Genomic DNA, 26,050 nt, shown 5'->3' on the forward strand with positions numbered 1-26,050 from the left:
ACTTTTTCTTCCTCAGTGCTTTCACAAATAGCCACCTCCAACACTTGTCAAGTTTTGGCACTTGAAGGCGGACCTTTGTGAACTGATGCAGTTTCAGCATCCAAAGTTTTAGGTAATATAGCCATACAGCCTGACCGTTTGGCAAAAAATAGCTTTGATGCCAGGGTCACCAATGCATCACGTGAATTCAGCACCAAGAAGGAAATCACGTGGTTTCAGGCAGTGACATGATTTTAGTTCTACCTCCTCCTTTATTACCTTGGCAAGTATAATCTTGGACTAATGAGCTGTAAAACACTGAATATTACAGATCTTAAAGCAATGCAATTAGAACTCTAATTTTGCCCTTTAAAGCCATGAGAGAGAAAACATCTCATTTGTTTTATTGTGCCCTTTAACAGCCATACCCAAGGGACACGTGAAAGAGCGGAAAGCTGAGCTGCACTGGCAGAGTTAACTGATATGCAATCAGGTGCGGGATTCAGGTTCAATTCATTACATTCCATTCTGCCTTCCCCTACAACCATCCCCAAGAGAAGGAACAACATAATTATCTCCCGCAATATTATCAACAAATTTGTATCAAGTCCCCCATTTTAGCAGCAAGGCTTCTGTGAGGACTGAAAATCAGGAAGTTGTTAAGGTAAATTTACGTATAGTCTTCAAACTGGAAACCAGACCAAAAATTGCACGTCTGCTATTATGCGTAAAAATTGAAAGTATTATAAAAAATTAATGCAAAAAGCTTAAGTTACAAGCAATACAAGCAACATTTTAGATTATTACCAATTTTATTATTTTTAACATCTGTTACTGTCACCGAGGCAATACTTCAAGTATGCATAAAGTATCAGCATCAGAAAGGTACGCCATCAGATACTGATATTGTTTAAAATAATTGTTGGGGCATCAGATTTTTTTAGAGGAAATATTATGATGGGTTTCTCCACAAAATTCATCAATTACAAATCTGAAGCAAGTTCCATATTCTGGTAAATGCACATAATCCTAAGGATATTAACTAACAAAGTGCATGTATGTGAATATTAGCTGGGTAGCCGTCTGGACCCAAGTAATGAACCGTTCCAGAGCGCGATGCAGACGCCCCTGCCACACCCTTTTATTGCAAGAACCAGGGCAGCACAAAGTGTTGAAAACACGCTAGACAAACCCCGTCTGACACACAAATATCTCAGCATTGCACTCCCCAGCGCATCCAGAAACACAGCAGAGGTTTAATTTATTTTGCTTTCTACAGAGCCAACCTGTATCTAGCAGGATTTATCTGTTCAGGTTTCATGCCTTGCAAAAGTATTTGTACCAGCTGGGAAACACAAGCTATCATTGGAAGCAGTAAAGCTGTGTCCATGCAGTCTTATATCTCAAATAACAAGCTGGCATAATACGCCATCTGAAATCTTACAATCCAACTTAAAATAACTAAGAATTGATTACTGTATTTTTACAAGACAGTAATCAAGAGCTCCGATGCACTAAAAGTAGAGTAAATCTATTGCAACAACAACAACAACGCTTACATAATAAAAGGTCTGACCTTTTAAACGATTAAGCGCATTACTAAATCATCCTCACGTGAGGAGCTCAATTTCAGACAACAGTATGAGTCATATGAGTAAACCTGGTGTTCGGAAAACTTGCCTAAAGTAGGGTTGGAAGAGCTCAATTGCTTAACTCTTTCCATTACAGAAATATAAAAATGCCTTACTTTTGAGAAACCAACAGACCTTTGAAACTCAGTGGAGAGAGACAAAGACATCAAAAAATACATCCAAAAAATACATTAAAACTGAAAACAAAGAAACACAAGGAGCAAGTCATCTGTTCAATATTTCTTATGCAGCCTCCACCTACTCAAATATATTTTTCTTCTTTATGTATGACTATAAATATCAGAAGTTCTTCACGTTCTTTTTTAGGGCATTCATACACCAATTCATTAATCTGAAAATACCACCCCAAAAGAACACTTTATTTTCCTCATTTTATCATATAGGCAAGTCATATCAATTTGATCAATACTGACTGCAACCCTGGGTCTCTCTGGCCCCAGGAACAATGTTTTACTGCCAGAACGTGCTAAGTTTCAATTTCAATGTGAAACTTTCAATTTCAGTTACTGTTGTGAGGAACCAGCACACCTAAAAAGCAAGGGAAGTGGGACAACTTTAACAACTCTGAAATGAAAACTGAAAACTGAAAGCAACTACCAGTTCACAGAGTTCAGTATTCTGCTATCATAAGCAATCACATAATAGAAATTATCAGAAAGGACAAAAAAATGTCTGGTATCCACTAACCACTAGCATAGCTCTTCCTGATCCCAAATTTGAAATCTTTGGTGCAAACAACAAATCCATGGGGAAAAAAAAATACTGTGCCGTGTAAGAGATTTAAATAAATAAATAAATAAATAAATAAATAAATAAATAAATAAATAAATAAATAAGATCAAGGATATGGGTGAAAGAGCCTAGACGCTCCCAGGAAAGGACCACACATCACACTACAAAGTTAAAAACCCCCTTGGGGTTATCAGCCTGATCCAGGAGAACCTTCAATAAATGGTACCTCAGAAATAACAATCTAATTAGCATGAACATTTGCATGAGATGCAACATTTCTGCAGTGCAGCCATTTGTTCCAAAGTAAGACTCCACTTCCTCATACTAAAAGAAGCAAAGCCTTCTCATTTGGCAGACCCCAGTCCACATGTGGATTTCAATTAAGTTTTGTTCACACCATGGAAAACATTGATATCTGCTTTATGCAAGATCTTATCCCTCCTGAAGATACCCCAGTCTTCAATGAAGTAACAGGAGTCACTTCATCACAACTCCTTGCCATAAAGGCAGCATGCAATTTCTGGCCGAGCAAACCTCTGTAAAAGCCTACAGAGACTTAGAGCAGAAACGTTGTTGTTGCTATGAATGAAATAAATGGAAACATGTGCGAAATCGCTGGAAAAAACAACAGAACAAGGGTTAAAAGAAGGACCTGTACTGATAATGAGTAACCCTGTTAGGAGCAGAGTCCTGGGAAAAGTAAAATTGAGGAATGGGTTGTTTATATCAAGACCAGAAGGCCTGCCCTCTGTAAGATCACAGCACAGTGACTCATCAGCAGAAGATCCTGCCTTCCTAACATCAGGAGGATGGAAAGTTGGAGCATATCACATATGGCATTCCTTTTCCTGTATGACCAACAGAAAAACAGACATGTACTGGGGGGAGGGGGGGAAGAAAAACAGATAACAAGCATGAACTTCACTTAAGACTTACGGAAACTTCAGACTCTTTCTTGCATCAAAGGGCCATTTACATATAAAGCTGAATACCATAAAAGATCCATCCAAAGACTAGTTCATCATCACCAATGAAAATTCCTCAGAAACATGATGAGGATCTGATAGCCAGCATCTCTTGCATTGCACAAAAGAGGCCCTGGCCAGACCAAACATGCGCACAACTTGGTGCCTGTAAGTATTATCAGTATGACAGCGTGAGTGAATGAAACTGATGAGCGAATGAGCGGAAGTGGGTAAAATCAGCATCACTTTCCCCTTCCATAAGATCCTGCACCGAATTTTGTTACACTAAATCTTCTACAAGTCACGCTCCAAATCTTTAAAAAATGGGATTGGACCTGCAATCAAGAAATGGTTCAAAACGACAGTGTAATTCCACGGATACTTTTACAAAAATACTTTTTGTAAAGCTTAAATAAGAAGGGAGGGAGTACACAGTGCAAAAACAAACAAAAAATCCTCATTAAAATTCTGAATTATTTTCAATTTTTTAATACTTAATTGAATGTTTGGTATAAATTGAATCAGCAAAATTCATTTTTCTGCTTTTCCAACTGTACCTTTAATTCACAGTTGTAAAGACCTCAGCAAAGCCTACCAGTATTGTCTTATTTCTAGAAGTTAACCAGAATTTCTGTTTTGAAGACCGTTGCCATCATTCTCCTAAGGCCAAGATGCATCCTCTCAAAAAGACAGCCATCGGCTCAAGGAAAACTATAACTCAGAGAAACATACTAAATCATGGAGAGCCAAGAAAAAAAAATTATCATCACATCTCATTTATATCTTAGTAAAGAAGCACATCTCAAAATTTAGCAAATTTTTCAGCTTTTTAAAAGCAATTTAACTGAATAAGCCAACTGGCATACAAATGTCAAGAAACTGTCAGGAATTGTCTAAATAAATTAGAAAGAGACATCAATATTTCTATGTGCAAACATGAATCAAAAGATAACAGTATCAGGTGATACTGTAACTATGTATCTCCAAATGACATCTTTTTTGTCTCCCTCCCCCAATTTTTTCTTTCTAATTAACTTCTAAAAAGCCCTAGCCTATCTCTTTCGGGTAAATATTACACAATTCCTTGTTAGTGACAGAAAATAGGTTTCAATTCTTACTTTCTACTTAAATACAAGGATTCACTTATGTGCTATAGAAGCAACATTCTCCTGTACATTAATTAACATTCTACTGAGAACGAAAATTTTCTTTCCTTTTTTTCCATAGCACAAGTAGCCAAGGGAGTGAGAAGTTTTCAACATAAACCAAAAGCTCTTCCATTTCATTAGATACAGTCACTAAATATTTATTTACTTTTGGAAGAAAAGTTTCAAGCTACTCACTCTCACACAATGCTAACAAATAATGCAGAGGTATTTTATATTTATTATACTTTACACATAAAACACAGTGAGCCAACTTTTGTTTTTTTTAAAGCCACCATAAAAACAAATAGAAAGCTTACCTTCTTCTGGTACCAAACTATAGCATCAGTTACTTTGGACGCCATTTATTCCACTGAATTCACAGAGTCATTTTAGGCTGTTAACAGAAAAAGACAGAACTTTACTTCCACCTTCCCTACAAAGGCCAACATAGGGAATGCAGAAACACTCCCGTACCTGCAAAGCGCTGAACAGCTATATTTACTTTACACCTCGCCTCATTACTATCTTAGTAAGAGTTTGGGTTTTCTCCTCTAAGTAAACAAGAAACTACAAATCTGCTGCTACAGGACATCAGAAGCCTCAGTTTTGTCCATCCTTCCCAGTAAAACACAGGTGGCATAGAGATGATCTGTTATTGTCTCATGAGAACCTCACGAGAGTTATATTACACACAGCATTTTTTTTCTGATAAATTAAGCAACCTATAGTTATTACCACAGCACGGTATTCTGAAGTCTAAGAATAATTGTGTTATAAAATGCAAGAAAATTTCATACAGACTATTAGATATTTTTGGAGGAAAAAAAAAAAATCAGTGCCAGTACTCCACTAATTATAAAATTAATACACTCATGAAAACAGTAGACTAAAACTAAGTCAAAAGGAGACAAACAAAGAAGAGGGGTATGTTTGTTTTAATGGTAGCAAATAGCAGTAGCATTAGTTAATCTTTGATGTCACTGTCATTAGCTTCAATGTGGGGGGAAAAAAAAAACAACACTTTCAGCCTACATAAAACATTCCTACCTTGAAAATGAATTTTAAAAGTTTTCTTTCATGTAATCAGTCAGCCAGTGTTAGTTCAGAAAAAAAACAGTAAGAATAAAGAAAATAAACATAAAAAGCGTTCAGATTTAGAATTATTGTCTTGCTACAAAATTGCATATATTCTCTGGTACTGGACATTCTGTAAAATCAAAGGAAAGTTTAGGTGAGAATTACAGAATGGTTTCCAGATATTTTGTTACAATACACAAGTTCTTTCAGATATGAATGTATTATCATTAAAACCATACTAAAATATTTCACAAATAGATTACTTCAGCTATTAACAGATTAGTAACAGTTAAATTAGTTTAGTACCTACATTTCAAACTGTTAATTAAGGCAGGAAGCAGCCAGTGGAAGAAAAGAAGGAAAAAGGACTTGAAAAACCTGTTAAAATATTTGCCAAAAAATCTGAATACTTTTGTGTTTAATAATCTTTCATCTCACTGATTCCCTTTAAAAATATATGTATGTAAACAAATATGCCATACTCAAGCCCAGTTAAAAAAAAAAGAAATTCAATGGGGCACACCATACTACATGTGACCTTTTAACATTAGTTGGTAAAAGCTTAAGTTTTCAGCTCCACCTAATATTCAGCATCCTTCCTACCTTTTACAAGAAGTTTAAGAATGTTATTTTTATATAACTGCACCAAGTATTTAACATGCAAGGAAATTCTTATTTTATTCTGTAAAGCTACAAATTCCTAACAAATTATGCAAAAGGCTTTGAAAAAGTTAGTATACGTAACTTCAAAATATTAAACAAATTTTCCAAACGTACTATCTGAGCGATTCCAGGATCAAGCATAATTGGTAAAAATCAACACAAGAAGATGTCTTTAAAAAAAAAAAACAAAAACAAAAACCTTCGCAAACACAGTTTCACAGAATGGTTGCAGCTGGCAGGGACCTCTGGAGGTTGCCCGGTCCAACCCCTCTGCTCAAGCAGGGCCACCTACAGCAGGTTGCCCAGGCCCTTGTACAGATGGCTTTTGAGTATCTCCAAGAGGGAGACTCCACCACCTCTCTGGGCAACCTGTGCCAGTGCTCAGTCACCCTCACAATAAAAAAAGTGTTTCCTGATGTTCAGATGAAACCTCCTGTGCTTCAGTTTGTGCCCGTTGCCTCTGGTCCTGTCCCTGGGCACCACTGGAAAGGGCCTGGCTCTGCCCTCTGTGCACCCTCCCTCCAGGTATTCATAGACATGGATAAGATCCCCCTTCCCTTCTCCAGGCTGAACAGTCCCAGCTCTCTCAGCCTTCCCTCACAGGAGAGGTGCTCCAGTGCCTTTGCTCTCTCTTGTGGCCCTTCGTTGGACTCTCTCCAGTGTGTCTGTGTCTCTCTTGTACTGGGGAGCCCAGAGCTGGACCCAGCACCCCAGGTGCAGCCTCACCAGTGGCGAGGAGGAGGAGTGGTAGTTTAGCCCCCAAACACCAAACCATGCACCAAGCATTTTTCCAAGATTGATCTCTCTCAGCAAAAAAACGTGATTAAGGGGTATATTTCTGACAAAAATATCACACATCATAACATTGTCAATATCAACAGTATTGCACCTTATATTTCTTCATTAAAAGGAAACAAGAATTATTAATCTGTAGGCAGTTTTTATAGTGAAAGATTAAAGGTGATCTTTGTCTTTAAAACAGAGAGAAAGATAAGACATTTGTTTACAGCATTTGCACAGATAAGAAAGGCAAAGAATACAGTGTCCAACAGGTGGGATGGAAACTGAAACCGTGCAATAAATTAAAATCAAAGTGTCTTTATGAAATGCCTGAGCATTAGAATAACTCGTGACACTTTATTATACATTGTTCATCACCAAAAAATTCAGTTGGTTTTTTTTTAAAAAAGCAGAGATTAGATTACCTGATCATAACAGCTGTTCGTATGAAAATCCAAATGCTCCCTCTACAAAAGCCCTATCAACACTACAATCTCCCAAGACATTTCTCGGAAAGAAAAGATGACCCTCTGAAAGGCTCAGTTCTGCACTGACACTCGTTTATTCAGTCTTGCCTGACTTATGTATGGATGCACTTGTATTTTACCCAGCGCATTACTTTAAAGACACTGTATTTAAAAAGTTTGGGTATGTATCATATACACTATAGCACAAACCTTCAACAAATAGATTGAAATAGAAATCCTGAGGATTTCTAGGAAAGATAATGCCATACATTTTCATGCTTCACAAAGCTTTTTCAAAAAAGAGAAATCAAATACTGAAAAGGAACTATATTTAAGATCTCTAATAGTGTAACTCCAACATCCTTTAGACAGCTTCAGATAAAATTACAACACAATGCAAAGAAATGTTTCTGAGAGAGCTTAGACAGTCATTAACAAATTTCAGAAATATCAGGACACTGACTTTTGGTGCAATTGAGCAAACGAACGCTGCAATTTTTCCACTGTTGTTAATGTCATCGTGTAAGTCACATCAAGTCAGCTAAAGCTGGCAGCCATGACTGTGTCAACATCTGTAATTGTTTCTGACCTATTTGTTTCAGATAATAGTAGCAGTTTTTCTAAGAGCAACTATCAGTTATTAAGAATTCATTGGCACAATAAATATAAAAATATTTCTATCACATAAAGCATGGAGCCCAACAGAGACTTTGATATAACCTGGCATATTGCATAGACTGGTTACCCTTCTTTCTCACCCATACAAAGCTTAAAATAGGATTTTCTTTCTTGTCTGAAAACCTGTTTAAGTAAACTTAAATTTAAAATAATTTGCTACGCTGGACTATAGACTCAAAGCGACATAAAACCCTTAGCCGTACATAGCCTCCACACATAACGTGACCTACATCGCAGTCACAGCAGAAGCCGTTCCACTGCTCACGGAGGTGCCGATGTAGGAAAGATGCCACGCAGATTCTGATCACAGCTGCACCCCTCGCCTTCCCCTCCTTTGTGAACTCATCTTGGAGGATCTTTAACTCTTTCTCCTTTCTCTTCCAACATCCTCTCTCACACACGATATACCCTGCTTCCTACCACCATAATTACAGGATGAGGAAAAGGTTGGAGAAACTCATTATTGGCAGTAAAGAGCTAACTGCTGAACCTGCACAGAAACCTTTCCTTCAACAGCTACATTAACTTCATCTCTCTCTCTCTCCAAGGTCAATGATTTTTCAGGGAACCAATGCTAACTTACGAATCCAAGACTTCCAACTGTGTCAAATATGGCTAAAATTGGACAAGCCATTTTAAAGGCAGCAACCATTTTTGCAGTAGTTCTCCAGTTCGCTCAAAAATCCTTTGCCTCGAGAAACAATCACATCACAAAACTATAAACCAAGTATAATCAAGTAATTTTATTACTGATTTGTTTGATTTCTATCAACAAACCTGCTAGATAGATTATCCATGGTTTTTATATTTTTAAGAAACTCTCTACATTAAATCCTCCATAGAGTCTACTTTGGTGGTGTATAAAGTGTATTTGCATACACATTTGCATACACAAATGCAATGCTGATGCTTACAAAAGGAAATATGAAAAAATCCTGTGATGGATGTCTCAAAAGACTTTAGCAGAGTTTGGTGCGTGAAGTAAAAATACCTCCACAAGGAAATATCACGTGCTTTCTTCAAGAGATATACAACAATTTCTGAGACAGCACTGAAATGAAAGATGCAAAGGTTCGTTTAATTATTTCTGGACAGTGTTTCTACTTTCAGGAGCTGGGATTTGTCTGTGGGCTTTTTTTTGTTTTGGGGGTTTTTTTGTTTGTTTGGGTTTTTTTGGTTTGGTTTGTTTTTTGAGACAGTATGAGTTTGACACACTTGGCCTGAAGCTAACTTATCTGGATGAAAAATGGATCATAACAATTCAAGGCACTTCAGCTGCAGCCCTGGCTCTGACTCTGCATCTGCCCACAGCTCAGTGAACACCTAGACAGGAGACTAAGTATTGCGACAACTTCAGAACTCTGCTTGTTCATTACAAGTTAATATGTTATTCAGCTGACAGTTTGTATTGATATTGATCCTGAAGGCAGACCACGTAAGCTGGGCTCTAAGGCACATCAGTACCCAATGGGTAAAGTGCACCAATCAAACCAGCTGATAGACGTCCACGGGCACAAGGGAGCACTGCCTGTTCTGCCTTGCTCTCCCACCCTCTCCGGATCTAGCCCTTTGCTTCATGTGCTGTGTTGAATACCTGCATCTGGGACAGGGACCAGCTTTTGCACTCAGTTGTACAATGTCCTGTGCAGAGTAACTGCAGGAAGATTAACTTAATCTTAACTAGTTGGAGACTTAAGAGCAACACAAAAAATACTCCCAACTTCAGAGATTAGACAGAAGATACAAATGAAAAGCTTGATCACAACATCTCTGTGACATTCAACAGAGCCGCTCGTTACATTTCCATCAAACTCACAGTTAATACTATGAATAACAAGCAACACTTTTTGATCAAAACTTCATTACTTCCTTAAAACTAAAAATAGATGACTACCTGGTTTTGTGGGGTTTCTTAGCTACTTCTTTTCCATTTCAGGGCATAATCATATTCCATTTTAAGTAAGTACACACTACACTTTGCAATCGCATGAGTTTTTCGAAAGCCACAGAAATCTATATTTAGATGTCTTCAGGTAGTTAAATGCTTGTTCAAGCAGTGCAGTGCTTATTGTGTAAGACAGGATTAGATACTACACTACAGATTTAAATAAATTCAAAGTAAGTATATTTAAAGGTTTTGCTCATATCCACGGGTTTTGGCAACCCAAGTCAGCCATAAATGCATACATTTCTAAATGACAGTCTACAGAAAATAAAATCTATTCTGAACTCTGACAGAATTCCAGAATAAAACTGTGCTCCTCATAGTAACGAAGGCAAAAAAATGACAATTTTTGGAAGAATATACAAGTCTAAGCAGTGTCAACTAGCAAAAGGACATAGTTAAAAATACAACACAAGCAAGGAAGCATAGGCAAATAGTTGCTTTCCTTGCCTGTAAACACTGTGAATCACTAAGTATTTCAAGGAACCTTTATAACAATCCTAACCTGAATGGTCAGGATACCATCCAGCTGTTGAGTCAAGACCTGAATGTCCTTCTCAACTCATTATGATCATGGAATGATGAAGTTGGCATGTTCACTAGACATCATTAGGAGTAAAACTGCAGAGCTGTGGCATTTGTCTCAAATGTTTTTTTAAAACACCATTGATTTTATTGCCTTCAGAAGAACTTCTCTTAGCAGCAAATTAAAGGCAGTTTTAAAAGAGTTACTGCATAAAGCCATGAGAATACTAGAACCCGGTTTCAACTGCTTTCCACAATAGAACTGTTTTACCATTAAGTTAGAGCCTCCATACCACAGATTCACAATCACAGACATAATTTCACTAAGATTTCCTGGTATGAAGAGTAAAAAGAGACAATGAATCAGAATTGAATAGCCTATGGACTAAACTACTGCTTTCGTAACAAAATTTGCATCACACAAACTCACTTAAAAGTAAAACGTTATACCTGCTGATGCACAGGTAGAAAATAACTTTAATGAGAAAAAACCCCTCACTTACTAGGTTCGACATCAAAATAGAAGTTAAGATTATCATCAAATTGCTGACATTATTTGATATTTTAAGTTAATTTTAAATGAGCCTAACAGCTTAGTCATATTAGGCATCCACTGTTGATTGAAAAGCTGCTTCTGCCATGACGAAACAAACCAACACAGGTATCAGTGTGATGCAGATACACTACTAAAACTTACTGGGAGTCATCCTTGCTACACTCAAGTCCATGGGAGTTCTGCCACTGCCACCAAGAGCAGGATTAAACCCTTGAAGCAGGGTTTCAAAAGACACATTCTTTTTGTGTGCATTACAAATAAACCATTAAACCTACATTTCCTTTTTTAAAAGGAACATCAAATACTATATAATGCACTCAGTGTTCTGTTTAAGTACTTTATCTATGCATCGCTGTTCTGAAAACAGCATTTCAGAATTGCAAATTGTATACAAGCAAATGAGAAACTTGTGGCTTCCAGGTTCACAGCTTTCAGTGGAAGTTTTATCACGTTCCTTTCAGCTAACCTTAAGAAAATCTGAAGCAGCCACAGGGAAGGAAAAAAATAAAATAAAATTGAAAAATCAGACACTGCTAACCTAAGGACCATATCCAGCAGCCAGAATGAAAAGTACTCTGGCTGCCATGCCAGCCAAGGCCCCCCAAGTTGTTGCCTTGCAATCCAAGGTCATGACAGTTTGTAAATAAAAAGGAATTAACATACTAGCTTTCCCAAAGGAACAGCATGATAGTTTGTAAATAAAAAGGAATTAACATACTGGCTTTCCCTAAAGAACACCAACAACTCTGCTAAATTTGGATACGAGCATTCCTAAGATGCTGCTCGTTGAAGAGAATGGATTTTCAAACTTTGTGATTCACTATCTGAAAAAAAACCCAAAAATACCCCCCCCCAAAAAAAAACCCAATCACCCCCAAACAACTGGTGAAAAAAACATTCAACATCCCTTGATACCTGTTTGGGGAGTTTTGTTGTTTGTTTGAAGAGTTTATCAGGCCAACAACAGCAACAATAAAACATGAATCAGACTCTATGCTGGCTGCTGTGTATCAAGCCCTGTTCTTTATGAACACAGACGTACCAAACGTGATATACCATGACACATACAGACATTTGGCAGCATGTCCATACCTGCCTGTGCCTCCAGTAAGATGTCAGTTACTGAAAAACAGATACTTTCTCAGGCCTCCCTATTTTGCCCACAAACCACGGTATCTGATCCCGTTTCTGTCACTGCATATTTATTCTTCCTTATAAGCTCATGCCTGTTACGCCCTCTATCACTTACCATCCCAAGCAGGAAGCTCTCACAGTTGCAGCTGCAGCACAGAGCACGCAGCGAGAATCAGTTTTCAAATTCTGATGGAAAGTAGGCTCGACTTAACCATCTTCACTTCCACAGTAAAAACGCCAATATCGGAAGGACAAACTAGCAAGGAAGTAGCACAGAAAATAACTGTCTCCCAAGGAATACTTGTTTTTCCAGTGAATTACACAACTGTCTGAAATAGTAGCAAAATGTTGAGTATCAGGATTTCTGAGATTTATTTCAGGTTCTGGGAAAAGAACATTGCGTGCAGTTGTTGCAACTGCTGTAGCCATTTCTGGAATCTATGCCCCCAGCCTTAAGGTCTGTGCAAATTTCCTAATTTTGTTACATAACTGGTTTCTGTTCATGGCTCCATTTGAAGTGACATGACACAATTTCATAGTTACCTTACTTGTAAAAATAGGGGGGAAAGACTCTGTACTGGGAAGTCCAGGATTCTACAGCTCTCAAAATTTACTCCTGAGCCTGCTGCAGTGTTTATTAATTAGCAAAAAGCTTCTAATATTTAAACATATTCTACGTTTAATGAAGTGGAAAAAATTCAGGCCCTTAAAGGGGAAGATAATCAAGTTAATTTTGCCTCTTATTTTCTATAAGAGACGTTAAGGTGACAAATTCCCATTAATCCAAACGCAGTAATTGCTGCCAGCATGCTAGATCTACAAGCCAAGATATTTCTGAAAATGCTGCATCTTTAAAAAAAACAATAAATAAATCACAGTACATGGTCAATCTCAAGTTCTGCTCTTTTTAATTCCTGTTTTTTGTACTGAATACTACACATATACATACGTATCCCATTAAACATATTTACAATCTTATAATGAGAAATCCCTGAAATATTGCGCATATACATCTGCTTTTAGACCTGTAACAACCTAATTATGGAATAGAATTTCTATGAATACTATGGTTTTCATTTATATACATATTCTTCTTAACAAACACTCGAAAAAAAAGCCACCAAACAAACCCAAAATACAGTCATCACCTTGAAATAAAATGCTATGCTCCTCTTCTCCTCCTCCTTGGGATTCTAAACACAACAGTAATTTCCTGCAACAATAAATCTTGCTCACTGAAAATACTGACTTAGTGTTTAGGAAGACGTGTTTATCTGTCACCAGGCAAAGCACAGCAGAGTTGTGGCTTCTCGATGAGTACAGTCAGGAAGTCGAAAACCACTCCTAAATGACCAAGTTTGCATCATGTTCTACAAATAGTTATCCAGCAAGTTTCTGAAGCAGCTGAGCTGTCAGAAAAAGCTGCAGTCTCTTGTAACAGCCACTGTTCTGTAGGAACATTGTAGCAAATGCTGAGCCTGTATTTTTTTAAAAAGTCTCTGGAGCGATCCAAGCAAGGAATTGCAGGGTAACAAGCCTTACATGTGTATCTGGCAAGCTCCTCAAAACGATCATTAAAAATAGAACACCATTATACCTGAAAGACTATCTGATAGGGTCTAATCAGCAGTTTCTGCCACGGAAGATCATGTCTTAGCCTATCAGTATTTCTGAACATGTCAAACTAACTGATAAACAAGAGCAAGTGATAAAACATGTGGACTTTCGAAGAGCCTTTGGAAGGATGTCAAAGACTTCTAAATAGACTGCTGTTTGTGAAAAGCAAATATTGCCACAGATCAAAAAACAGCCAGAAAATTGAACAAAATTTTGAAGTCCATCTTCTTCGTTGCAATAGGCTAATTGGATAATAAAGATTAATAGCAGCATCCAGTCTGAATAAAACGGCCTATTTGTTGCCTGCTCAGGTGCCTAGAAGCTCCTTGGATCGCACACGGCTGGTCTGCTAGCTCTTCCATTCAGGGTCAGTCCAAGGCAAAGTGCACACAAATCCTAGGGAGCTCATCTGGGAACACCCCTTCTCCTTCACACAGAAGCATCCTGATCCCAAAACTAAACTCAGACTAAATCTTCCTAGTCTGCTTTCTTTATGTTGCTCTAGCTTTCACCTCCCTGAACACCCCGTAGTGACATAGCAGGCATTCAGGGTCTCATTCGGTATACGCGTGCCCGGGTGGCTAGCTCTTTCTGGAGGTTTGACATTAAAGCCGCTCAGGACGAGTGCAGCCAGAAATCGTGACTTCCGACTTTCTAAGTATGCTAAACATTAGACTTTTACAAGAAAGATGAACACAGACGCTCATCACACCACTGCTTCATCAGGCGCTGACAGCTAATGTTAGCTTACAAATAAATAGTGATGCTCCACATTCCTGCTCGTTCCCGGAGCTCTTAAGAGGGAATTTTCAGCAGAAGAAATCACTCACTAAAGACAGGTAAGGTCCACACAGAGCCGACGGAGAAGGTCAGGGTGGCCCAGTAACGCTTCACAACTGTTTTAACCACTCTAAACCAGTATTACCACAGTCCACCCTGCTCCACAGTCACCAGCTTCCATCCCTCTTTTTACCAGCATTGAAGGCCATCACACAGGAGACAGTTTCAACGATCTGACTACTATTACTAAGTAAATGAGCAGTTTTCGCCTACATTAGCTCCACAGATCTACAGATTGCAGAACAAGATAAGCATTAATGCCATTGTCCGTAGTGAGGCAGCTCTGACTGAAGCCAACTTGATCACTCTGGATCTCCACCTGCAAGCCTTCAGAAGTATCATTAACAGAGTTAATCTGGAATAATTAACTGTTTCCCCGTCTCCTCCTCCCCCTCTTTAGACCAGTAGCCTAGAGTTTTTATGAAGTACTGCCTAAATTCAGTCCTTAAAAGGTGTGAGCTGAGCCCTGCCCTATTATTCCAAACCTCAAGCTTCTGTAAATAGGTCGAGCAGTGCTCACTATATTCATTTTTTCTACATCAGAGAAGAAAACCTGAAGTAGTAACATTTCTAGATGACAATTAATCTTACATTATCAAAGCTTAAGTAGATGGATCAACTTTAACAATGAATAGGCAACATAAACAGAATTTAGTATCAATAACGGAAATGATATCTATGGGGGAGGCGGGCAGGGAGTGAACTATGTACACCACACAAAGCTTTAAAATCAGGTATCTCAAATCTGGAAAGGAAATTTGGCAGCTCAGTGAGCTCTTCCATTCAATACCCTGTAGTCAGAAGAGCACAGAGACACCTGAATAAAAGAGGAATGACAAGGAAAACACTGCAGTACAGCTCTGTTGATCAGTTGTGCAATCTGACCTGAAATGCATGTGTTTTATTTGAAGAAGAATATTAAAATACTGAGGGAGGGGGAGGTGTTTTGAGAAAGGCTATGAATTATCAACCACTTGAAAGACTCTCCTGTTGAGACAGGCAAGTATGAACAGAAAAATAAGGAATTATAAATTAAATGAGACTTTAACAAATATACAGAAAATACAGTCAAGAAAACAACAGCTTCCAATAATACAGGGAACTTCATTCATTAACCGAGCTTAGAGGATAGCAAAGCCAAATTTTTAACAGAGAAATATTATATTACAACACATAATTAGACTGTTAAACTCAGTACCACAGGAAGTCACTGAAGCCAAGATTTTACTCTGATTCAAAAAGAAAGCAGCTATTTAAACACACAATAATAAGAAAAAAAATAAACATGCAGCTGAGGGAATCTCAAGCTTCATGACCCAGGATGCAAGAAAACATCCAAAGAGATCACCGGGCTGAACTTGGCCATACAAACTCTCTACCTAACCCGACTCCACAACAGCCAGTAGCAAGTATCAAGGAAAGCATATGAGCAACATGACAAGCGTAGAACAAACTGTCCCTTAAGACAGCTGAACACGAAGAGCATTTAGCTGCCAGGCTGGCATCTGCCAACCACCTAACCCCCAAAAGCATCTGGCGCTGGCCAACTTCCAAAATGCAAGGCTTGTATGACTTCATATTTGATGCTATATTGCTTTAATTTCTTCTCCCACTTTGCAATTGTATTTTATTTCTTAAGAACAAGAAGCACAAATGTATTTGCAAACAGGAGTTCAATCCAATGCTTGGACTCATTCCAGGAAGCCATCCAGTCTCTCTGGAGTACGTCTACCAAGACCACCTCAAATGAACAAAGAATTAAATACTGAACACCACATGTCTCACTTAAAGAGTATTCCCAGCAGAAGTGAATTTGGAAACAAATCCCCTTTACACATTTAAATTAAGAAACAAGAGAATAGCTCTATGAACTCTCTGATATCCTCCCCTCAACTAAAAAAAAAAAACAAAAAAAAAACAACAAACCAAAAGAACACCTCAAACATAAGCTAATTTCCAAATTTCTTGACAACATAATGGGTATCTCTACATATGTATACATGTTTGCTCTAACTTTGAAGGTGGCCCTGCTTTGAGATGAGGTTGAACCAGACAGATGACTTCCAGTGACCCTTTTCAACCTAAATTATTCTATGATTACATGTAGAGCATACCAAAACATTACACAGTAATACATTATAGCCCTAATTACTATTAACTCTTTTTTCCCCATCGGCAATTTATTAAGCTCTTTGTATTCTCCTTACAAATTTGAATATAATTTCTTCAAGTAGTTAACCGTTTCCTCTGTACCCAGCAAGAAGGACCTTTATGAATAACAGCACAGTAAACTCAAGGGAGAAAGCATGGTATTTATTTTTCACACCACTATGTATCTTAGCGTAAGTAGTGGTCAACTGTCTTTGAACAGTCAGAAGAACTGTCTTTAAACAGTCAGAAGAAGCAGAACCTCTGACAGAGGTATCCCAAAAGAGTTTTGGTTTGTTTCCTTCATAAAACAAACAAACAAACAAAAACATTACAGAAAAAACAGGCCTACCTTGTTCCGTGGGCAGAAGCAATTAACTCTGCTTCTACCACTGCGCTGGCTCCCTGTTGCCCTTCTCTACCTCACCCAACACTTTTGTCCTGCCCCCCACCCTTATTACCAACTGCCCCAACTATTTGGCCCGGCCAGTCGCAGTACACACCACGATGGCTCAGAGCTTAGCATGCAGACTGGCCAGCAGTTGCTCTCTTTCTGAAGAAAGAAGGGACACAATTACAGCTGCCTTTCTTCGCATCGGAATATTAACTTGGGTCACTACCTGTCAAAAGTTTTATAAAAATTTGTCACTGTGTAGGTACTTAACGTCTTTAAGTTGCCATTAAATTTGGTTTCATCATCTGACTGAGTGAAGAAGTTACTCAAACAGGAGAAGACGGACAAAGAAAGTAATTGTACAAGCTCTGTCTCCTTAGTAAGCCTAGCTAAAAATTCACATAAACTGTTCGGTGATGAATCCGTAGAGCATGCTGTTTGTTATGAAAAGAACTTCCTCACAGACAAAAAAAACCTCACAAAACCCACCCTGTGACTGTCATCACTCTCACTCACAGGGGTCCTGAGAAAAGGGGAAAAAAACTGATGTTTTTATTTCTTTAACAAAATTTCTACTATAAACAAGTAGAAGATACGATATTTAGAAAAAGCCTGGGAAGACAGTATATGTAACTTTGGAGAACTGGGAAAGAAATAACGTCCACTGCTTTCCAGTGACCCCTGCCAGCTGTGACAGGAACAGCACTGTTCCACTCCAAGAGCCGCTCCACCCGTGGCTGCCTGGTTAACCGCCTCAACCAAAGCCGACTGGAGGTCTTTTTAATGCGCCTATGCCTCCCTTCTCACACAGCATCAATACTCCGTGTCCTGTTCCAAAGCCTACAGGACCTTGAGTTCTCCCAGAATTCACACCAATATTAGGCAGCTACGGATACAGCTGGGACCAGTGTTTTGAGACAAGCTGAGCTAACTCTTGCTTTGGGAGAAATCCAGTACTACCGGAATACCTGAAATGTTCCGTGGAGTTCCCAGCCATTACTGACAATTTATTTGTATATCCACACAATACAAGAGGAAAAAATTCTACTACAAGCATTGAATTAAACTAACTAGGTTTCCAAATTCTTTTTCAGATGACTCAGGCTCGTGTTTTATCCTTTACAATATTTATATCCAGAATAAAAACATACATTGGCAGCAAAACATAGCAACAGAAAATTCAACTGCACAAACATTCCACTTCAAACGGGAACCAGGATCTTAAACACACTGGTTCCAAGTACCACTCTCAACCTCCACCTTCAGAAATGAAAATTGTTTGCAAATATTGTAAAGTAGATCTCTGGGGGAAGAAGAAGTCAAAACTGACAGAAGTATGACGTGTGTACATACATCAGTTCATAAACACCTCACTGGAACAAAACTAAGACTTCTGAGAAAAGGATTATCCTTTCCAGGGAGCCACAAATAAAGAGGCAAATCAAAGATCATCACCAAAACCTTCAGAGCTACAGAAATAGCCAAATACATACAGCTATTTATAACCCAGAGATTTATTCACAGAACACTTTTAGCCTCTAACCCCAGGAAAACAAAAACATCTCATGCCAAGCGCTAATGTATATAACAGAAACACATCCTTCTGCCACACAGTGACCACTCTAAGTGCAGCTAAAGATACTAGGATTCACTTACTAGGATTAACAGGTTATTTCAAGTGATGCGCTTCTCCCTGATAAAACAGATACCACCATCTGTTTAACAGCATCAACAGGAAGATATAAGCGGGCAAATTACTGATGACACACTGTATTTAGTCTCATTCCTATGAAGGACTCGTGTGTCAAAATGGTAAAACCAGCTGTATTTTCTGTAGGAATGTTTCATCACAAAGAATTTCAGAACATTAATTAAAGTACTTTCAACAAGTCAGGTTTTCCAATTAATTACTTTTTCCAGTTAATTATAAGGCAGATGGATAAGACACTGGCAAATTTGGAACACAATGCAAGACTCAGCAGTGTTACTTTTCAAGTGACCGATAACATGTAAAAGCAGTAAAAGACAAAATACCAAGTGTAGAGCTTGAGAATATGGGCTACGACTGTCACTGAATCTGATACACCTGAGCCACATGCACTTGGGGAGTACCTATGAAAAACAAAAGTAAAAGAAGCAAACAGCTGGATAGAACTACAACTGCGTAATCATTTTCCTCCACTGCTCTCTCCTTTGTTTCTCATAGAAAAGACAGCAAATAAAACACAGGGAAATTAATATGACAGAATAAATTTTAACTCACAGGAAGCAGCCTAACATTTAGATTCCCAAATTGAAAAGCAAGGACAAAAGATAAGGGGTAGACAGATTGTCATTGGGTTAAGGTGGAAAGGGGGAAAAAAAAATGGGATGAGGAATAAGAAACCAAGCACCAACAGAAGAGGAAGGCATGTAAAATACAAGAATACGTAAGGAGACGAGGTCAGAGATAAAGATGAAGACGCCGAAATTTAGAACCTTTAAAGGAAAGGAGAAAAAAAGTCCCGTCACCTGACACAGGCATTAAAGCAGCTCAAGATGCTTTAGACCAACTTACCAAGGAGAAGGAGTATTACAGCAGGAGTCAGGCTGAGCAAGTACGAATAACACCTACGGAAACGGCCAGCAGCCCCAGCCTTCAACGCGTAACCGAGCGCCTGCCGCCCACAATAAACTTCGCGAGGGGAGGCCAAGGAGCCCGCCCGCTCCTCAGGACGGCGGGGGCGGACCGCACCTGATGCGGCGACACGGCGCGGCGGGCAGGGCCCGCTCAGCGGCCGCCCCGGCGGGAAGGACCCCCGCGCCAGCGCCCGCCTCGGGGGGACCGCGGCGCCGCGGAGGCCGCGGGCCTCCCGCCCTTCCCCCGGCCAGGCGCTCCCCCGGGGCAGCGGGAGGCCCCCGGCGGGGCCGGCAGCGGACCCGCTCTCGCCGCCCGGCCAGGGGGCGAGGGGAGCCGCGGCCGACGGCTCCGCCGCGCCCCGCCGGTGATGCGCCTACCGCCCCCGTCCCCCCTCACCGAGCGGGCGCCCCCCGCCTCGCCCCGGCCGCGGCGCCTCAGCCCAAGCCGCTCCGGCCGCCTCCCCCCGCCCCCGCCGGGCCGGTCGGCCCCTTCCCCAGCCGCGCGGGCAACTTGGCGCCCCGCTTCTCCCCCTCCCGCCGGGGCCGGCGATGCCCCCCTCGGCGCCGGGCCCCCCGCCGCCAACCGAGGCGGGTCCCGACCTTACTGGTTGCCCGGTGCCGCGGCGAGGCGGCGGAGCGGGCCAGCGCGCGCCGCAGACAACAGCAGCGAGGGGAGCGCGAGACGGCGAGGAGGCGGCGGGCGCGCGCGAGGCAACAGCTGGGGGGGGGGGGGGCGGGGGGAGGAGGATGAGGAGGCGCGAGCCCGAGCGGCAGCAGCGCCAGCCTAGAGGGCGCGCGCCACCGAGCCGGGGGCGGGGCCGGTGGCCGGTCGGTAGCCAACAGCGCCCCCTCCACTTGTGGGGGCGGGGCCGAAGCGTGACTGGCGGCGGCGCTGTCCAACGAGAGCGGGAGGGAGGGGAGGTCGTGCTTGACGGACACCTCCCCAGCGCAGAGGCGGGGCCGAGGTGACAGACAGCCTCCTGCACGAATTGGCGGCAAAGACAGCGGAGGGGGGTAGGCTCAAGGCTGAACGGCCGCCGGCCGTGCGGGGGCTGACCTTGATGGGCGTCGCCACGACCGAGTAGCTGCGGGGGGAAGGCGGGGATGAACTTGAGCGACGTCGCCGCTACCCAGTGGCAGCGGGGCGCGGCAGGACGTGCGTCCCCGCTGCCCAATCGCCAGCCCCGGGGCGGGGGGTGAGGGAGGCGGTCTGTTTCCTGCGGCGGAGCGGGCGGGGAGAGCCCTGCCGCCCCCTCACCTCACCTGCGCGCTGGCCCCGCGGAGCCGGGCGGGAGGGGGATGCGCCGGGACTCTGCGTGGCGGCGGGTCCGTGCGAGGGCGACAGCGGCGCAGGGCGGCCCGGGCCCGTGCGGTAGGTGGCGGGGGAGGGGGCTTCCATCCCAGGTTCCCGCGTCGGGCCCGTCCTCGTTCGGGCGGACAGGGCCTCCGCCGCGGCTGGGGGAGCGGGTCTGTCGGGGCAGCCGCGGGGGAAGGCCGGCTCGGCCGAGGGAGGGACCGAGGAAGGCGGCGGGGCGGTGAGGAAGGCTGGAGCGGGGAGGCCGGGGGGGACTGGGGTCGGCCGGGCCGCACCTCCCCTCAGCAAACGGGGGCGAGGAGGGGCGGGAGAGGCGGGCGGCCTGCCCTGCCTGCGGGGCCCCGGGCTGGGCCCTCCCGGCTCGCCCGGCAGCTGCGGGAGCCGCGGCCCCGAGCCGCCCCCGGCGGCCCCGGGGTGCGTGGGGCGGAGGCGGTGGAGGGCAGCGACCCTGCCCGCCGCGGCGGGATCGGAGCTGTGCTGGAAGCGGCCTTCCTCAGAGGACCGCGGGGCTGTGGCCCTGCAGAGCCCGGCAACCCGGGGCTGCTTTGCCGGTTTCCTCGTCCTCTTCCTATGAATAGTTTCTGAATTTATTTTTTTCCAGCCAAATTCAGCACTCGGGAGCCTCTGTTTCGCTGAGAAACAGTAAAACGAGCACTCCAGTTAAGGGGATGTTGTAGTTTGGCTTTATTTATACTTTTAAATCTACGTAGGATACCTGAACTAAGAACGCACCGCTTGCAAGGACAACTTGTGAATACCGAACCTGTATTCATATCAGGCTGCTTTAAATGTGGCTAAAGTGGGAACACTGGAATATTTCTTTCTAGGTTTTCAATTACTCATGCCTGCTGAATCGGCTTTAAAATGTCGTTTAATCAAGCTAGAGTTCTATTTAGTTTGGTTTCAGTATAATATAATTTTCTGAACTTTGTTAGGTAACGTTCAAGGTTTAAATTTAAATGTATAGATCTATGTTATCATTAATATTGAGCTGAATGTCATGCGTAAGTTTCCCTCCTCTTCATTTTTTTCCTTCTAAACAGGATATAATTAGCTATCATATATTCGAATTATGTAGATCATCCCACCAAGGTCAGCAATGCTACTTAGATAGTGTTTCTCATTACTGAAAACTTTCACTTCCTACTGATTACATGAGTCCTATAAGGACTCGAGAGCTTTTTTTATTTTTACACTCTGCCTTTGACATTCCTTCAGTATTTTCCCAGAAGAGCTAGTTCAGACCTGTACCGTACCTGCATCCTTTTTCCAGTGTTAACTATCTTGTTGTGGTAGCTGGCCTCTAGCTGAGAATCTGCTGCTAATCTCTTTCCTAATGGGAGAGGGTCAATGAGTGCTCCATGTAATCAAACCTTTTGTCATTATGTCACCTGTATCCCCAGCTGTCAGTCTTTAAAATGTGGTTGCTTCCCTTACTTGGACTATAGGACTATAAGATCTCAAAAGTGCACTTGGATTTTCTTGAGTTTTCGTCAAAAAAGCCTCTAAAATTGAATGGAGCCTTGCAGTCCTGCCCAGTCTTGCAGTTACATCTCTTCATTAGGTCAAAGAAAGGCAGCATAATGTCCCATGCTGAGTTTTCTGCCTGGGCTTTTAAAATTGTTACAAAGTGGTTCTAAACACTTAGGGAAACTGAAAATCTTTTCATCAAGTGAGCAACCTTCCAATTGAGTAGCCCCATCTAATACACCTTCAGCAGCTTTCTGTTTCCTCCAGAGACAGCTGGTCGTGCCTTCTTTGAGTGTCCGATAGCCTGATACTTGTAACAGTGTTGAGTTCTTCTTTTCCTTCCTGGCCCAAGTTTCCAGTCTGTTTCTTCTGTTTCTGCTTTCTCCAGTTTGCTAATAAGAGATGCTCCTTCTTGTAGTATCTGTAGCATTGATTTCTAGAAGTAGTTTTCAAAAATGTTCTCATGAAAGGAATGTTGAAACTTTGTTTCAGATCACTACCCTCTTCACTTTAGCCGCAGACTTGCACTTGAGAATACCGGGAATGTTTTCAAAATACTGGAAATACTTCAGTTAGGTCACAGGGATTGTTCTGTAATCGTCTGCACCTGCCAGCTGGTTTGGGTATGTTTCTATGACTGAGCAAAAAGTAGGTCTGTTGAACTGTGTATCAGAAGACACAGATTTAAATTGTTGGACAATTTTAGCGGTGTACAAAATTGATATCCCCTAGCTCTAGTGTAGCAGGTCATCTCCTAACCAGTTAAGTCAGCGGCTTTTACTTCCCTCCTCCTGGTTCCGATGCTTATGTGAGCACAAAGTTGGTTCAACTTGCGAATCTGGCAAAAAAAATAACCCAGTTAAAAAGAAAAAGGTGCTAATAGATTTCTGCTTGTTCAGTGAGTTTAATAAATAGCCTTAATTGGGTGTTCTTGTGAGCTTCAGTAGTAACACAGAGGGAGCAGCAGCAGCTTGTGGCCGGGGCACCGAGGAGAGAGAGGGGAAGCAGGTCTTGTCCTTCCCTCGCGGCGGCTGGTGGTGAGGATCAGGTGCTTCAGAACACATCATCTCATTTTCAGTAATTCAAATATTTTTGTAATCTGGAACAAATCAAAGCTCAATTTCTTTTTTTCAAGTGAAAGAACATCAGTGTTCTAAAGGGAATTACCAAATTCCTAAAAATCTCAAATTTTTAAAATAATTAAGAAACCTATTTCAGCACTGTTTCGCTGGTATATATTAATTATCCATCTTTGTAGCATGAAATCTGCAGGAAGATCATAGTTCTTCTCACCTCTGCTTTTTACGCTTGCAGCAAAAGGCTTCTGGCAGATGCAGTAATAAAAGCCTTTCAGTTAGGAATATAAAAAGTAACCTCTATGACAGTAGTGGCAGATGCACTTGCCCTTGGTTTTTTTTCCTTGTGACTATGTAGAAATGTAAAGATACAACCAAGCCAATAAACCTAAGTAGCGTTCTTGTCAGCCAGTGTCTGTGTACTTTAGATACCTGCCAGAAAGCAAACGTTACCCCTAGCTTTTAGTAGTTTTAAGACTGCCGCTTGTCAGAAAGCGGTAGTAGTGCTTACTGGCTCGGTGTCAGCCTGGGTCATTTCGGCTGCAGCTCTGCAGACTACAGGATCCTCAGATGGTTTGCTACTTGTGCCCGTTAGTTGGTTTACATTTTACTATGATTCGTTTGTTAGAGAGAGAGAATTGGTAGGTTTATTTTCAACCATTACTCTGAGTGCCTCAGTACTGGAGGAAGATGGATCTAAACATATTCTCAGTGTGCAAAAACCCCTAAATGAGTCTGACAGCTCGTTTAGGATCAAAGCATCATTTGTTTCACAGAACAAATTTAGATTAAGGCAGTTTACACGGCTGACTTAAGGCACTTAACCTGGATGGGGGACAGGAGCAGAAGAGAGGGCTTCACTGAGGGCGGTAGTTCTAAAAGAAATGCTAGGAAACAGTACGTAGGTGAGGTTAGGAGGGGCGGGAAAGCAAGAACAAGAACTCAGTCTCCATTAAGGAATATGCCTAATGGTTGTGCAGTGACATCTTTTGATGCCTTCCCCTTTTTTTTTTTTTTTTTTTTTTTTGTTAGGTTGTTGCTGACAGTGAAAAACTTCCTCTCAAAGCTGTTTAAATGAGAATGTCCCTGGCGCAAAGAGTACTACTGACATGGCTTTTTACGTTACTCTTCCTGATCATGCTGGTGCTGAAGTTGGATGAGAAAGCACCATGGAACTGGTTCCTCATCTTTATTCCAGTCTGGATATTTGACACTATTCTTCTAGTTATGTTAATTGTAAAAATGGCTGGACGTTGCAAGTCTGGCTTCGACCCGCGCAATGGCTCCCAAAACATCAAGAAAAAAGCCTGGTATCTCATTGCAATGCTACTTAAGTTGGCCTTCTGCCTTGCCCTCTGCGCTAAACTGCAACGATTTACTACGATGAAGCTAGCCTATGTATTTATCCCTTTGTGGGCCTTGCTTATCGGGGGTATGGTTGAACTTGGATACAATATCTTCTATGTACGAAGAGACTAAGCTATACTATGTGGTTTTCAATGCTGAGATTGGTACCAAATTACTGGATTATTATAGTTTTGCCACAAACTTGATCTCCAAATTAGAATGCCAAATAAGAAATTTGGAGACTTTCTCTAAAACAGGCTGAAGACCGAAAGTAGACTTGTTCCATTTTTTTATTTTAAAATTGTCACGTATGCTCTTGTAAATAAAAGTATTTGTTCAACATAAGCTGTGCTAGTATGATTACTGTTATTCGTTACATGGAATAAGATACCGGCTCTTCACATGCAGGTAGAGGACCTTCCGAAAGGAACCACGTGTTCTACCCCAGAGCATTCAGCACATTGGGTCATCCTTGGAAAGAGGACCTCTTTCCAAAGAGTTTTCCAAAAGAGTTCCAAAAGAGTTTTCTGCCAAAGAGTTTTCCAAAGAGTTCCAAAAGAGTTTTCTGCTACTTATGCTGTCACTCAAGAAATAACCAGTTAACCGTAATTTCTATAATGTACTAAACTTGCTTTAAGAATCAGTAACAATCAATAGCTGCCACATAAGAGCAAAAAAGGAATAAAGTGACTCGGCGGGTTTTTTTTTTTGACAGTGAGGATCCACTTCCAGTGTGAAAGACTAAAAATAAGCACTTTTTTTTAAGGTGCTGAAACAGCCAATAACCAGTGTGTTTACCTAGGGAAGAAGTTAGTAGCTGAAGTGTGCCAGTAGTCCAAGATCCAGAGAAGAGGGAGACAAGGGTGATTAGCTTTCCAAGCGAGAAATCACCGTGCTGTAAAGGACGGAAGCGCTGGGGTGAG

General features: G+C 41.6%; 2 protein-coding genes across 4 annotated transcripts in view; one reads left to right on the forward strand and one right to left on the reverse strand.

Moving 5' to 3' along the window:
* Nucleotides 1–20,642, reverse strand: part of PHTF2 (putative homeodomain transcription factor 2) — a 70,693-nt gene extending 50,051 nt beyond the window's left edge. For 2 of the 3 annotated variants that reach the window (XM_087767946.1, XM_087767944.1), the window contains exons 1-2: nucleotides 20,525–20,642; nucleotides 4,794–4,870 (exon numbers count right to left, since the gene is read on the reverse strand). In XM_087767946.1, coding sequence (XP_087624072.1) covers nucleotides 4,794–4,838 — 45 coding nt within the window. In that variant the 5' untranslated portion in view covers nucleotides 4,839–4,870; nucleotides 20,525–20,642. Of the gene's footprint in view, nucleotides 1–4,793; nucleotides 4,871–12,416; nucleotides 12,541–20,524 lie in introns of those variants that run through there. The other variant, XM_087767945.1, reaches the window with a different exon arrangement.
* Nucleotides 20,643–20,966: 324 nt separating this feature from the next.
* Nucleotides 20,967–25,843, forward strand: TMEM60 (transmembrane protein 60). The gene is made up of 2 exons (XM_087767947.1): nucleotides 20,967–21,291; nucleotides 24,813–25,843. The coding sequence occupies exon 2, from the start codon at nucleotides 24,855–24,857 to the stop codon at nucleotides 25,257–25,259; it is 405 nt and encodes a 134-aa protein (XP_087624073.1). The 5' UTR covers nucleotides 20,967–21,291; nucleotides 24,813–24,854; the 3' UTR covers nucleotides 25,260–25,843.
* Nucleotides 25,844–26,050: the final 207 nt, after the last annotated feature.

Source organism: Nipponia nippon, unplaced genomic scaffold, assembly GCF_047370975.1.
Source record: "Nipponia nippon isolate SJK-2023a ecotype South Korea unplaced genomic scaffold, ASM4737097v1 scaffold_3, whole genome shotgun sequence".
Classification (NCBI taxonomy): Eukaryota; Metazoa; Chordata; class Aves; order Pelecaniformes; family Threskiornithidae; genus Nipponia; species Nipponia nippon.